General features: G+C 34.2%; 1 protein-coding gene across 1 annotated transcript in view; it reads right to left on the bottom strand.

The window, feature by feature from the left end:
* LOC150086741 (plexin-B-like) overlaps nucleotides 1-15,071 on the bottom strand; it is a 238,715-nt gene that overhangs the window by 81,705 nt on the left and 141,939 nt on the right. Inside the window, exons 18-20 of the mRNA XM_090372734.1 lie at nucleotides 14,001-14,097; nucleotides 10,301-10,585; nucleotides 3,282-3,458 (exon numbers count right to left, since the gene is read on the bottom strand). Coding sequence (XP_090228860.1) covers nucleotides 3,282-3,458; nucleotides 10,301-10,585; nucleotides 14,001-14,097 — 559 coding nt within the window. The remainder of the gene's footprint in view (nucleotides 1-3,281; nucleotides 3,459-10,300; nucleotides 10,586-14,000; nucleotides 14,098-15,071) is intronic.

The following is a 15,071-nucleotide window of genomic DNA, read 5'->3' as shown; positions in this document are numbered from 1 at the left end:
ATAGTATAATCACCTCCTTATCCCTGCTGGCAAAATTCCTGTATATCATTGACAAAACTCCATGAGCTGTCTCGGCAGCCTGTTTGCACTGCTCAAAGAACTTCATATCTGACTGCACAATTAACCGCAGATCTTTTTCATTTTCCACTACCTTGAGTGTAGTACCACACAGGTGGCATTTTACTCTGGGATTACTGCTACCCATATGCAGTACTGTACTTTGCATTTGTTGATATTAAACGTCAGCTACCATTTCTCAGCCCATCTGCCTAATTTTTCTAGATCTTGTTATTACTGTCATTAACCAACCTACCAACCTGTAAATTGCATTAGCAACTAGACTTCCAACATGCAACCTAAATGAAGTGTTTAAAACTTTAAAAGAGTTTAATAAACTAAATGCTGATGGTATCATTTTCATCATCCTTTCTTTCTTTCTTGGATGACTCACATAAGGCAACATAAATTGAGGAAATAGGAATAATGTGAAGAAGTTCTCATTCAATGAGTAATAAATTTCTGCCTAATGTTCCAGAAGTGGGCAGCTTGAATAAATTTCAAATTTGGATATATTATTAGAAGGATATATTATTATTAGAAAAAAAAAAATTTTTTTTTTCTTCTTAGCTAATTTTGCTTTCTTGCTTTATCTGTCAATAACAATAATAAAATAAATAAATTTTCTGTTTATACTTGGTGACACCCACATAGGGTCAAAGGAGTTTATGACATAGAAAGAACAGCACCATATTTAGCAGTCACACAGGATAGAAACACAGTCAACTCAAATGTGTAATACTGCACCCTCCTCACCACATATGACCACTCAAATAAGCCAGCCAATAGCTGAGATATGCCACAGCTGGCATATCTCAGCTATTTCAATTAATTCTTGTGAAATTATCCTTTCACACTAATATTAATATTAAAACTATAATAGTTTTAATAGCTTGCTTTAAGTGAGTTGGCAAATACAGTGTAGAGTAAAATATTTTTTGTTGTTCAGTTATTCACATTTTTCATAATTAGAGTTGCTTTCCAATTCACAAAGGCAATATGTGGGCTACAGAGCTTGGAACCTAGACCTCTTAAAAGGAACCTGACTGGGTTCTATAGTCTCTGAGAGAAGGGAAAGCAAAGTGAATGAAAGTCAAATTTTTTTCTATTATAAATGATCCCAGAACTATGGAAAATAAATTCAAATTATGGGGTAAAGGTTTAGACTGGATTGTACAGTTATTAATACTAACTGAATAAGTTATCTTCGTCAGTTTCTTAGGCTGACAGCTTTTGAAATTCAGAGGTCAGCTGGACAGTTAACTACACGAGGAGGGAAATACATAAGTAGTTTATTGTCTTTGTTTTTTTTTTTTGTTTTTTTATTATTTTATACAATTATCTATAAAAATATCAGTGATATATCACCATATTTTTCCGCAGTAGTAAAAAACTACAAAAGTAGTGTAAATGGCATCGATTAATTGTATCTCATATTGTGACTGCCTTCACAATGAGTTACCTTGTATTGCACTACCCAATTAAGTAACGCTTCACCAATGGAGAAACCATTGTTACATATTCTCTTGGGAGCTTGGGAGATACCACCATCCACACAGCTCCGTTTCAAGGCTTGTTGGTCTATTGTTGGTGGGTGGGTAGGTAGTCCATTGGTGAAGCATTACTTATTTGAGGTAGTGCAATACATGGTAACTCACTGTGAAGGTAGTCACAATATGAGATACAATTAAATCGATGCCATTTACACTAATTTTGTAGTTTTTTACTACTGTGGAAAAATATGGTGATATATCACTCATATTTTTATAGTCAATTACCAATCTGTAGCCTATTATGCCCTGTGCATTTATTCTTTTTAGTATTTATACAATTATATATATATTTTTTAATTATTTTTATTGTTTATTTTTTATTTATTTATTTTTTTTTTTCACAAGTGCAGCAAAATCACGTGGTTTCCTTGTACTGTATGGCTAATACTAATACTAATTAAAATAATAGAGCTTCCATCCTTGTTTCGTAATAGTTTAAACATTCCAATAAACTGTGATGTGATTAGACTATTATAGGCCCTATTTCTCATGTGCAGAGTACAAATCCCTAATTGTACTTGAAGACCTAGTACTTCACTAATCATATAAGGTCATCAATTCCGAATGCCCATTTTTTCTTTTATGCTTTGTGCTAGAATTAGTCAGCTTGTTTTCATTAAATATGTAAGATATGGAAGATTTTTTTTTTACCAGTTGGTGATGTACCCTAGCAGGAAAATTCTGTAAGTAAGATGCAGTACACAACTCAGTAGCATATTTTTTTGGTGTGGAAAAGTTTTAACAAATTGGTAGTTTACAGTGAGGTGAAGTGAAGTGAAGTGAAAATTTAAAGTATGATTTGGTTGCATAAAAAATACAGGAGGATAAAGTATTTTGAGGTTAGGAAACAAGTTTGAATAGTCTAGTTCTGTAACAAATAATAAGAAGTGCATTAGAAACATTAAACGATGGCATCATCTATGATCAATATTAGTATTAATAGTGAAAAATGACTGCAAGTAAGCAAACCTGTACAGAAGCATCAGGAAAAAAAAAAAAAAAAAAAACACTACCCACATCAATTTTCCATCCCCTCTAATAATTTGTCTAATTATTCCTTAAATTTATTCAAACTACCCACTTCTACAACATCAGATGGAAATTTGTTCCAATAATCAATTACTATTTGTTTCATCAATCAATTTAAAATTTTTGTCACCTTATGTGTGTCCTCTGAGAAACAGTGAAAATGCCATTATCATTTAGTTTACTCAATCCATTTAAAGCCTTAAACACTTCAATCAATTTTCTTCACAAGTGCCTGCTTTCAAGATGTTGTAATTTACAGAAGTCATCTGTCTTGGTAAGAGTCTTGGTCTGTCTTGGTCATCTCTTGTTCCCACTTATTCCAACAGATAAAACATCCTTCCTAAAATGAAGCTTTTGTATGCTTGGATGCATAGGGTTTACATATATAATGATTTCACTTGAATAATAAACTCCCATGTTTTATGTGTTTAATGAGACCAAACTCACCAATGTCAGCACAACAGATCAAAACATATATATGGGCATTCCTAACTATAGCATCTTTTAAAACTTGATGGGCATGTGGAATAATAATTCAGTAAGCTGCTCTAAAAACTTTTAAAAATAAATATAAATGATATCAGTATTAATGGCCTTAAACATACATGTAATTTCTTATGTGAATATAGTCTTCATACTTACTACCACCATAGGTAAGTTAGTTTCAGTTTTTCTGCCTATATCATCTGTGCCTCGAGGCTGGACTTCAGGAGGAAGACAGACTAGCTGGGTCATTGCAAATGAAGTAAGATTGCACTGTTGTGTTCCTATGGTAATATTAACCTCACCTTCAGTGCCTGCTAAACGTAAGTTTTCTCCCTATAAGATAAACAGGAAATGGAATTAATACTGGACATTAAATAAAAATTACCTATTAAAAACTTTTGAAGTAGAAAATAATACTCAGTATATCTTATGTCTATATATGATTTGTTTCTGTGAGGAAAAATAAAAAAAAAAAAAAAAAAAAGCAAATCATTGAAGAACAATATCTATGTGAAAAAATGTATAGATGTTTTTTAGTCTTTTTCTTTTACTAATAGGTCAATTGAAATTGCTCTGAGACATATTAATAATGATTAGAATCTGAATCAAAGAATGACAGTTTTTCCTATTACACTTACTACTGATGTTACAAAAGGAAAATCACTCTAAGTAGTTATAGTTAAAAGAAAAGAGAATCAATATGTCTTTACTGTTTGTAAAGAAAACAAGTTAGGTAATGTATGTATTGTTTTATATCTTGGGTATATTTTATTATCAAATAACATACCTCTGCAGTTTGTAATCATGAACGTTGGTAAAAAAATCCCAAAGAATATAAAGAATATACAAAGGAAAGTCAGTAATATCATAAAGGTATAAAGAAACATGAAACTCTCCTAAACTTTGCATTTATTTTTAAGGAACAGTATTTATACACCAGTCCCATCACTTTATCAAATTCTAGAAACCCACTGCAAAAAAATACATTGATTGGTGCTATAGCCAGAGGCAAACATAATTTTTAACCTCTGCATCATCAGAAATGGAATCATGGGATGAACTGTGGGTCCACTTTCAACTCAAATCTAAATGTGCAACAATACAATAGAAGTATCCTGATTCACTCTTCCCTACAAAGAAGATTAAAGCATGCCATCAGTATGAAATGTAATGGAAAGGCCAGATTAACTAAAGTAGTGCAATTGCTCTGGGGTCCCACATTAATGCAATTTTCGTTGGTCCAAGGCTATCACAAACTTATTTTTAGGGCCTCTTAATATGCATGCTTGGGCCCTAAACTACCCAACTCCACAACTCGGTAATGGTGATTGTTTTCTGGAACTATAATGGCATTGTTCTTGTGTATTTTCAGCCTAGAGATACCTAAATGCAGCACACTTTTGAAAGAACATATGATAGTTTTACTACTGTATAACAATATAAGGCTGCATAGAGTCCAAGCAATCCAAGAGGCTATTAATGACTTGGGGTGGTAACTTCTTGATCATCCTCCCTGTAGCACTATTATATATATATATATATATATATTCAGCAAGGTTTCCATAATTTTATAAAGCAACGGAAAAAGTGTATAAATGTTTTTAATGAATATGTTGAAAATAAACTGCTTATAGGTCAGTTTCCTGCTTCTTTCCCCCCATTACTTTGTGACTTAATAATTTTCCTCATAAACATGTGAGAAATTTTGAAAACCATTAGAGCTGCTGTTCCCAATTTAGTGCAGTTGTTCTGTGGGTGGGAGTGCTGGGGGCTATGAAATAAGAATTGGCCTGATATCTTTCCAGACAAACAAAGCACATTTTGAAAATTCTGCACCAAGCCAACTTTTCTTTCTCAAATAATGCTGAAATATCTGAAACATACATAAAGGTGGCCCTTGACTTGCAGCAGGTTACATTCTGAGAAAAGTACCATAAGTTGAAATGACATGCAATAAGTCAAAACCAGTTTTCTCATAAAAACAATGACATAAGTCAAAACCAGTTTTCTCATAAAAACAATGACATAAGTCAAAACTAGTCTTCTTATAAAACCAATAATGTAAGGGATTATATTCTTCACCAAGGGTCTAATTTGCAACTTTTTAAATATATGAATACAAAATCATATTTCATTAACTTGAAATCATGTATAAAATGCAATAATAATGTTCAGAAAGTTCTTACTTTGATTCTTCTAAATTTCTGATTTGATTTGGACTGAACACTGTACATTATATCTGCAGTCAAAGAACAAAAGGAACACCTTTATCACTCTCATGACATCTAGAAGGATTTTTGTTGGACTTCTTTGAGAAATCATAGGAAAAAAAGACTGAAGGGCACCTGATGCCTTTTATGAAGAATTCATCCAAATAAGTTTGTTCACCTGCTCTCTTCTCACTATAAATTACTCTATAGCCATTATGCAATGACTATCATGCTATTAATCTTGGTACTGTATTACAAGTTGGGATCTATTTCCTTGAAACTGGCAGGGCATATTTAAAGGCCTCACTCATGGTTGTCATGGTACTTTGTGATGTACTCTCATGAACTGGTGAGTAATCAACTACCTTCATCTGCTCCTCTAAGAAGACAGGGTCTTCACTGGTGAGTTTCAGAGAATAAGAGAAAAGCAGTTCTTGAATATTATCTGCTTGAACTTCTACCTGTAATTGCCCAGTCATCTCCAGAACATCAGCAATCATTTGTCCCATTTGATCTTCAAATCTCAGGAAACCAAGAATAATTTCTGGCCACAAATTCTCTGGGTGGCCTTGAGGTTGGATTCTTTACCTTCCTTTTAAGATTTCCCAATATTCTTCAATGCATTCAAAATGTTGAAATCCTTCCCAAAATTCTTTCAAGGATCTATCATTGTATTTTCTGTTGTTTAGATAACCAGGCAAATATGCTTTAAAAGAAGCAGGCATCCTCTGATCCATAGGCTGGAGCAGTGATGTTGCATTGGGGGGCAAGACCGCAACATTATATTGATATCTATGTTAGCAAAGTGCAGAGGATATCCAGGGATCACTGTTCCGGAGTAACAAAGCTTTAAATGGAAGGTTGTTCTGTTATCCATGCTTTTTGACTGAATTTCTAGAAGACAAGCAGTCTTCCTTTAAAATAATTTTGAGTGATTGGGTCTTTGGCATGATAAACAAACTAGAGTTTCAGCTTGAAATCAACCACAGCATTTAAACCAAACAAAAAGAGTGAGTCTGTCCTTTTCTGGTATAAAAACCAGGAAGTGATTTTTTCCTGATTGACATATGTTCGTGAAGGCATCTTCTCACAAAAAAAAAAAAAAAAAAAACCCTAGTTTCATTGGCACTGAAGGCCTATCTGGAACCATAGCCTTCCCATTCAATGGTTTCCCTCGGGAAAAAAATCCTTCAGCTTCCTGTTCAATAGTACTAGCAGTTTTGCCTTGCCCCCTGATGTTATGCATACCTAGCTTTGAAATGCATAAACCATCCCTTATTTGTATTGAAACCTTCATCCTTGGATCCTTCCCTCCCTCATGCTGGTCTTTCACTGTTGCAAAAAGGATTGAGAGCCTTAGCTTGAATGGTGGCAAAGTTAAAGGCATTTGGTGTTTTGTTTGTTTTAATCCAAAAAATCAAGTCTTTCCATCTCAGCAACAAGGCCTGCATGTTTTCTGGATGCACTTTTAATTTCTGCACTTATTCTGTGGGATTTTTTTTTTTTTTTTAAGAATTGTTTGTTTAGATTTACAGTTTAGGCCCAATTGTTTTCTGATTTCAGACTCTGCTCTTATCAAACATTATCACTTTTGTCTTTACTTCTAATATAATTCTAGTATAATTCTCACATGAGCAGTTACTTTACAAGTTGGAACAGGTTGCAATCACAGGGAAAATCCTTAGACAGTAGTAGTAGTAGTAGTGGCATGTGATGCAAGAAAGCAAGTGTATGAGCTTATGCAGCATCAGCCAAAAAAAAAAAAAAAAAAAAATCACACCATTCCCTCCAAATGCCTGTCCAGTTCCTCCTTAAATTTATTCAACCTATCAACTTCCACAATGACAGATGGAAGTTTGTGCCAGCAATTAACCACCCACTGGCTAAAGACAAATTTCCGCACATCTATTCTACATCTGTCTTTTTTTAATTTGAATTTATGCCCCCTTAGGTTCGTAATCTGAACAAGTGGAAGGATCCCATCAGAATTCAGCGTGCTCAACCCATTCAAGACAGATAGCAGGATGGCTTCAGGGCAGGAGGCAGAGGGTTGTGATAAATGGCTATTCCTCACATTGGGTTAATGTGAGAAGTGGGGTTCCCAAGGGATCAGTATTGGGACCAGTTTGTTTTTGAATTTCTTAAATGACATCGATGAAGGGATAGAGGGTGTGATGTCTAAATTTGCAGATGATGCAAAGATTGGTAACGTAGTTAATGATCACCGCCACGCAGAACTTCTTCAGAGCAACCTAGATAGACTTCAGAGATGGTCAGAAAAGTGGCAGCTTTGTTTTAATCCAACAAAGTGCAAAGTCTTGCACCTGGGAAACAGTAACCTCAAAGTAAGTTATACACTTGGTGGAGTTAAACTAAAGTCAGTAGTGAGAAAGGGACTTGGGAGTTACGATATGGTCAGACATGAAGTTCTCCAAGCATTGTACACAGATTGCAAGGAAGGCCCATGGTGTCCTATCGATAATTTATCGGACATTTGCTAGTAGAGATAAGGATGTCATAATCCCATTATATGAGGCTATTGTTAGACCACACTTGGAATAGTGCATTCAAGCATGGAGACCACACCTAAAAAAAAGACATTGAGCTTTTTGAAAGGGTCCAAAGATGGGTAACTCGCCTGGTGAGATCGGCAAAAGGGCATCCATATGAGTAAAGGCTTCGAATATGTGAATTGCAAAGCTTGGAAACTAGAAACCTTAGAGGAAACTTGATTGAGATGTTTAAGGCTCTGAGAGGCAAAAGTAAAATGAATGAGGACGAAATTTTCATGGCTATAAATGATTCTAGAACTAGGGGCCATAAATTCAAGTTATGGAGAGAGATGTTTAGACTGGATTGCGGAAAGTTTTATTTTAGCCAGCGAGTTATAAATTATTGGAATAAGTTACCTACAGGGTGGTAGAGGCTGATAGTTTGGGAAAATTGAAAGTTCAGCTGGATAGTTACCTAAGAAGGAGGGAAATGCATAGGTTGTCTAGTTCCCTTTCTTTTATTATTTATTAATTATTTATTTTATTATTATTATTTTACTCTTTTTTTTTTTTTTTCTTTTTTCTTTCTTGTTTTTTTTTTGGCTGCACCAGCCAAAGAAAAAAAAAATAATAATAAAAATAAGCCTTAGGCTTCCTTGCACCATATCCTTCAACCCATGCATGGTACTAAGTACTATAGGTTTTGATACCTTTCATGTTTGGGGTTTTCATCATCATATGGCCATTACTAATACTAATAACCTCTCTACTACATTTCTTTACAACAGCATCAAGTGAACCCTGACCTTTCCAATATTTTATTCTTTAACCTTGTATCTGACATTTTAAAGGATGAAATATGAAATGCACGAACTGTTAGCACTGAAGCTTGACTGACTAAATAGCTTACAGCACTATATAAATATCAATGCATTATGTATTTACAAAATCAAGTGGCCATGGGAAAAAAATTTCCAATTATCAACATAACATTTTCTCATGCATTACAGTAGAAACAAAAAACAACTTGCTATAACGTATTTCAAAACCAGTTAACATCACTAGTTCTATTCATTCAAAAGCTCTCTCACAATATCATTTGTATTTTTAAATTACAGCATGTAGATAAAAGACAATAAAATTAGATTTGGGGTTTTTTTTTCATCCAATATAGCACAATGAAAGCAGGTCTAGACTTCTCAATAATCAAAACATGATAATTACTTTTATGAAATTAAAAGAGCACAAGTCACAGTGCTGTAAATGCAAGTCAGGCTGCTGTAAGCAACAACATAGGTGGCAACTTGCTGATGACATCAGTGCAGATGGACATAAATTAAAACAATATGTATGTAATATATATGAAAGATTATATAAATTAAATAGATTTTCTGCTTATACTCAAGAACAACCACACAGTCAGAGGAGCTATATATAATGTAGTTAGACAGAGATTTCAGTGTGAAGAAACTGGGAGGGAGCTATGGAATCTGAACTAAAAACAATATTTAGAATATACTTTTTAGGTTCTTTTTGCATTTTCAAACACACCTCAAAACTGTATTAATTCTGGTGAAAAAGAGGGTATTCTTCTCCTGCACACAAACATACACACATGCAGTACAAAATGAAAATAATTTTCTAAAAAGTGAGAAATAATTCTATAATAACAGCTGAACTGAAGAAACTAAAAATCATAATCAATGCCTAACTGTGAGTACTGACACATCATTAGTATTAAGGAGCAAGTTATTAAGAACTTGCACCAAGCTAATGAGGCCATAAGATATCAGTATATCAACTATGTAAAGTGCACGAATTTTATGTTCAGTTTGCCTGTTTTTTTTTTTGTTAGATGAAAACTATGCAGTCCTCATCCAACTAATTCAGTCAGTGTTAAAAAAGTTTATTCCATTTCATCAGGAAGTATTTTTCAACTTCATCTAGTGATAGGAATCAAACCCAGCACTTTTCCACATAAAAATAGGAACACTATCCACAGCAGCACCCATAAAGCTCATTACCAAGGTCAAAGAAGTACACTCCAAACTAAGTTACTGTACTTCAATGTTCATCAGGGTACCGTAACTTTTATAATACTAATGAAAACTGTCAAAACACAGTATAGTTATTTCTCAATATATAAAAATTTTTTTTTTCCCCCATTACTATATGAGGTCAGCATTTTTACTATTTTGGCATGAAATTTTTATGGCCAGATGCCCTTCCTGAGGCCAACCCTCACCCTTTATCCAGGCTGGGTTGTTGTTGTTTGTTTTTTAGGAGCATTAGCAACTAAGGCCATATTGCTCCGTGAACATGCGGTGGTCATTCCTGACCTTTCCGCATCCTCCGTATTTGGTGGTGACGGGCTCGAACCCCGGTCTAATCAAGAAGCGTGTGCTACACACTGTTCTCAATATATAAAATAATGAATTAAAAAGAGATCACTTTTCTTTTGAGTCATACTTACTTCAATCACTAAAGACTCTCCTTTATACAGTTTTATTCCATTATTTTCAAAAGTAGAAAATTTAGGATCTCTCACATACATCAAATCAGAATGAAGGTTGGGAAAATTTTCTTGAAGTTCTCTTAATGAATAAACATCATCCATAATAAATCCAATTCTAAATTTCCAAACTTCTCTGTATTCTTCACCATAATATTCATAAACTGGTAAATGAAAACTTGAAAGTATGCCAATTATAGATGGAGAAGGACACTGCATCATTGAATTACTGTGAACTTCACAAATCTGAAAAAAAAAACAGCTTTAATAAGAAACTTTGATGTGGCTGTTGAATGATATATTTGACATATACTCAGTGCCAGACCAAGGAATTTTTGCACCCCAAGCAGAAAGATTTTTCAGTGCCCCTTTTACTAAGGATATATATATATTTAATGTTTTGTAAAATTTACACCCCTTAAAGAATGGTGCCCCAAGCAAGGGCCCTGCTAGCACATGCATTAATCTGGCACTGCATATGCTAATTATATGACATTATAATTTTACTAATTACTAACACTAATTATATTACTTTATCATAAAATAAATCATTCAATTTTCCAATGGACAATAAGCGAATGAAACAGAGAAAATACATTGCTTTACGAAAGAATATGCAAAGTCACAGGTGTTGAGACATTTGTCACAACACTGCACAGCAAATCCAACAGATTATAATTAACATTACTGTTCTTTAAACCACCTCATTACTGCAGACTGCACATTATCATCCATATGATAAAGCTTACCTTCCAGAGCATTATAACTTTATAACTATATAACTTCTCTGGTTCCAGTTCAGGAACCAGAGAAGTTATAGAATAAAAGGTATAGCTATTAAGAGTGATGTTTCTATCCCAATTAAATAAATCAAGTGCAAACTTCACACACAATTCTTACCTCTGTGTGTGTGTGTGTGTGTGTGTGTGAGAGAGAGAGAGAGAGAGAGAGAGAGAGAGAGAGACATTCTGCATAACTGCATAACAATGCAGTAAAAATATTAAGGTGAGCTATAAGAAATACATTTAGTGTGCTGGCTGTGTCACAAATACTGCTACAATTTGCAGCAGCATTCAACATTTATCATGGTGTCATGCTCCAAAAGCTCTAAGTAATGATCTACTGTGATCAAAGAAAAATACTGGTCCTGCAAACATTTTTATCTTACCTTACCACTCACTCATGATCACTTGTTATACTTTCTTTTCATTTTGGTAACTCTGGAAAGTGCTCATGTGGCTTTTCTTGTCACTTCTACCCTCTTCTTTAAATAGACTTGGAAGAGGTTGCCACTATTCTGTTAGCTTACTTAAACATTTACCCCAAGACTACACATTCTTCAAAATATTTTTTTTTTATTTCAATAGCATGCATTAACTGAAACTGTTTGAATTCTATCTTTCCTTTTAGCACTTCTTTCTAGGAAGTGGCTGAATATTTGGTGGATATTTACTACTATCTATTATCATAGGAAGACATGCATCCCTCTTTTCATCACAAAAATGAATGGACTTATAAGAACAACATATTGTTATCAACTGCTCAATCTTTTATTTTACTACCCTTGCTAATTCAGTTATGAGGCTCACCATAGCAGGGACATTATCAACACTAAGTGCCAGAAAGTTTTTAAAAGAATCCCACATTTCCAGATTGTTCAGAAGATATCTAATTTTGTACCCTGTAGAGTTATCTTCCAGACATTGGTACCAAGAGCAAGCTGCTTTTGATTTAATGATTTTTTTTTTTTTAATGAAAAGTCACCACAGTGGGATATAACTTGGAATCGCTTTGATTACTTCCATCTGTAGCAATCAAAAATGGCATAATTTTTTAGAGCAATCATTACCTTTTCTTTTTCTCTCCATGCAATTTCATTAACAATTCCTGCTGGTTTTGTTACTCAACAACCATACTGTTTTGCTATTTCACTATCAAGAAAACATATTTTTGAATAACATGCCTGCATGATTAGCATAACTCATTGGAAGATTATGTTCTATGATAAATGATCCAAATACAGACACAATGCAAACATGTTACCTTTTCCACATTTTACAATACATAGAAAATCACACATGTCTTCTGAAATTTTACATTATATTTCTTAGACATCTTACTGAAGGATACTGTTAATTACCTTGCACCACATAAGTACATTTTTATTTTATTTATTATAATAAGTGTTCCCTACAAAAACTGGCATCCCCGCATACATGAATCCACTTATACAATATACATAAATACCCAAAAATATATATATTATATTTAAAACACAGATCCAGTTAGTCCAGTCCAGTAAGAAGCTCAGAAACTACAACCCCATTAAATAGGAAGCTCAGACTTAATGAAGATGCCACCAGAAAGAAGAAGCAAGTTAGCTGATTTATTCTATGAAGTCCAAAAGAAGTGATGGGCTCACCAAATATGTGCTCTCCACAAGAAGTATATCTTGGCAGACTGTAAACACTGTTAGTCCAGATGAACTGAATTAAGTCCATCTGTCACCAGCAGTCCATCACATACATATTTCACTGCACCACATAAGTACAATGAAATGATGCAGTGATAAGAATTTGCAGATAAAGGAACCATTAGGTGGCAGTGATCACAATGTACTGATGTGGGATTTACTTAAAGATATAATTACCATCAGGGGTAAAGTAAGGGGTTTTTGCTTCCGTAAAGGTGACTATAGTGGTCTCAGACAGTTTTTAAATTCTGTACAGTGGGACAACTGATGATGTTACCAACAGCAAATTCTAAGTGGGAAGCATTCAAAGAATTAATAGTGGAAGCTATTAACGTTTCATACCTATTAAGAAATACTGTTCAAGGTTTAGGGGGCGCCTCCGTAGCCAGGTGGGAAGGAGCAGCAGTGCATAGCACACACTTCTTGATTAGACCGGGGTTCGAGCCAGTCACCACCAAATACGGAGGATGCGGAAAGGTCAGGGAATGACCACTGCATATTCCTGGAGCAATATGGCCTTAGTTGCTAATGCTCCTAAAAACCAAATAACAAACACAGAACAAATCTCAACACCACTCATTTGGGATTTGTGTTACTGGGGAATACCCAAGCCAGAACTTTGGTCGACCCCGATGCTCTGCATGAAGTATTGAAGACTTCATATCTCAGATTGCTTTCTCCCAAATCAAATGCTAACAGATGTATAGCACCTCAATGCCGACTTGAATAAGTTCACCAATAAAACCTATAGGAAAGGTCTTAGCAGCTTGCTCGAGTCACAGAAGCCAATAAGAACAAGCTCGTGCTCCTCTTCACACCACCTGCCAAGACAAAACTCGTTTGCTACATGTGGGGGCAAAGTCTCACCATATGTACGCATATTTAAACAAGAGTGCATCAAAGTGCCTCCATAGAATAGATATGAGTGCCGTTCATGTATATTATTGTAAATATAACCTTATGTGATGCAGCATGTAATTATAGTTAATATTGCATTATGTAAGGATCTATCTCTCTCTCTCTCTCTCTCTCTCTCTCTCTCTTATAATAACAAACAACTTCCATTGTACAATCCATTTGAGATTCCAGCTAAATTCAGAATGCCAATAATAGAACCTTCAATGAATAAATTATAATGAAAAATATACAAATGTAAGAAACAGTTGTTTTGTTCATTCAAGTACTTACTGTTTCATTCAAAAGGCTGTCATTAAGAAAAATAACCATTCTTGGCTGCTGCACTGATGTTAAATTATCACCTATCACAGTCATGGTACGACCACCACTAAATAAAACATGAAATAAGTTTCAATTATTATACAGCGTTACTTTAAAAATAAAGAAATGCTAATTCCAAAAAGCACATTTTCTTTTGACAATGCCAAAAGTGTATTGCATTATAAAATACAGTGTCCCAATAAATGTATATGCACATAATCAAATTTAACTATTGATCAGAAATGGTGGACTTCAATCATAACAAACAACTCAGGCTATTCTATAATGGAATGAATTATGCATGCAGGCCAGTCTATAACTACAGTAGTGTCTTATCTTTTTTCAATGGTGGCATAATCTTTTGACTATGTCATTTGAACAAATGACATTGCCAAAAGTTGCAATACTAAAGCAACTTAAGGTAAAGACAGAGTGTTTTCCACTGTGAGAATTAAGACTATTGCATTTACTAGACAGTTTAAAACCTGCTGCCCATAAAAACATGAGAGAACAAGAAAATCCTCATTGTGACTTTAAAAGAGTTTACTTTGTGAGCTATTTCCACTAAGAGCAACAAATTGTTACACTAATACACCACAATTATTACCTTTGTTAACACCATCATGTTCCAAAAATTTTACTAATTCCTTGGTCACATGCACTGCTTCTCTCAGTGATCAGGATGTCCAGGAAAGCAAAAGAAAGGAGGTAGCAGCATAAGAGTGAATGACCCCTAATTAGCCAATGAGAAGAGACATCCTGATTACTGATAGGAGTGGTACATATCACCAAGGAATTGGAACCAGAATGTGATGTTAACAAGAGCAATAATTGGTATATTAGTGTAATAATTTGTAGTTTTCTCTTAATATTAAGAAAATCTTAATCTCTATAACTTTGAAAAGGTTAAATCAGCCTTAACTATTTTATAATTTTTAAGTAAGCAGTATGCTCATGAGACTTAAAACACTACAGAAAGCATATACCTCATCTGAAAACTGCTGAGTGTATACTATAAGTACATGCCACAACTGAAAATAA

The sequence above is a fragment of the Mastigoproctus giganteus genome, chromosome 4 (genome assembly GCF_048544385.1).
Source record: "Mastigoproctus giganteus isolate SK-2022 chromosome 4, ASM4854438v1, whole genome shotgun sequence".
In the NCBI taxonomy this organism is placed as follows: Eukaryota; Metazoa; Arthropoda; class Arachnida; order Uropygi; family Thelyphonidae; genus Mastigoproctus; species Mastigoproctus giganteus.
Note: the sequence above shows the minus strand (reverse complement) of the source record. Positions and strands in the feature narration are given on the sequence as shown.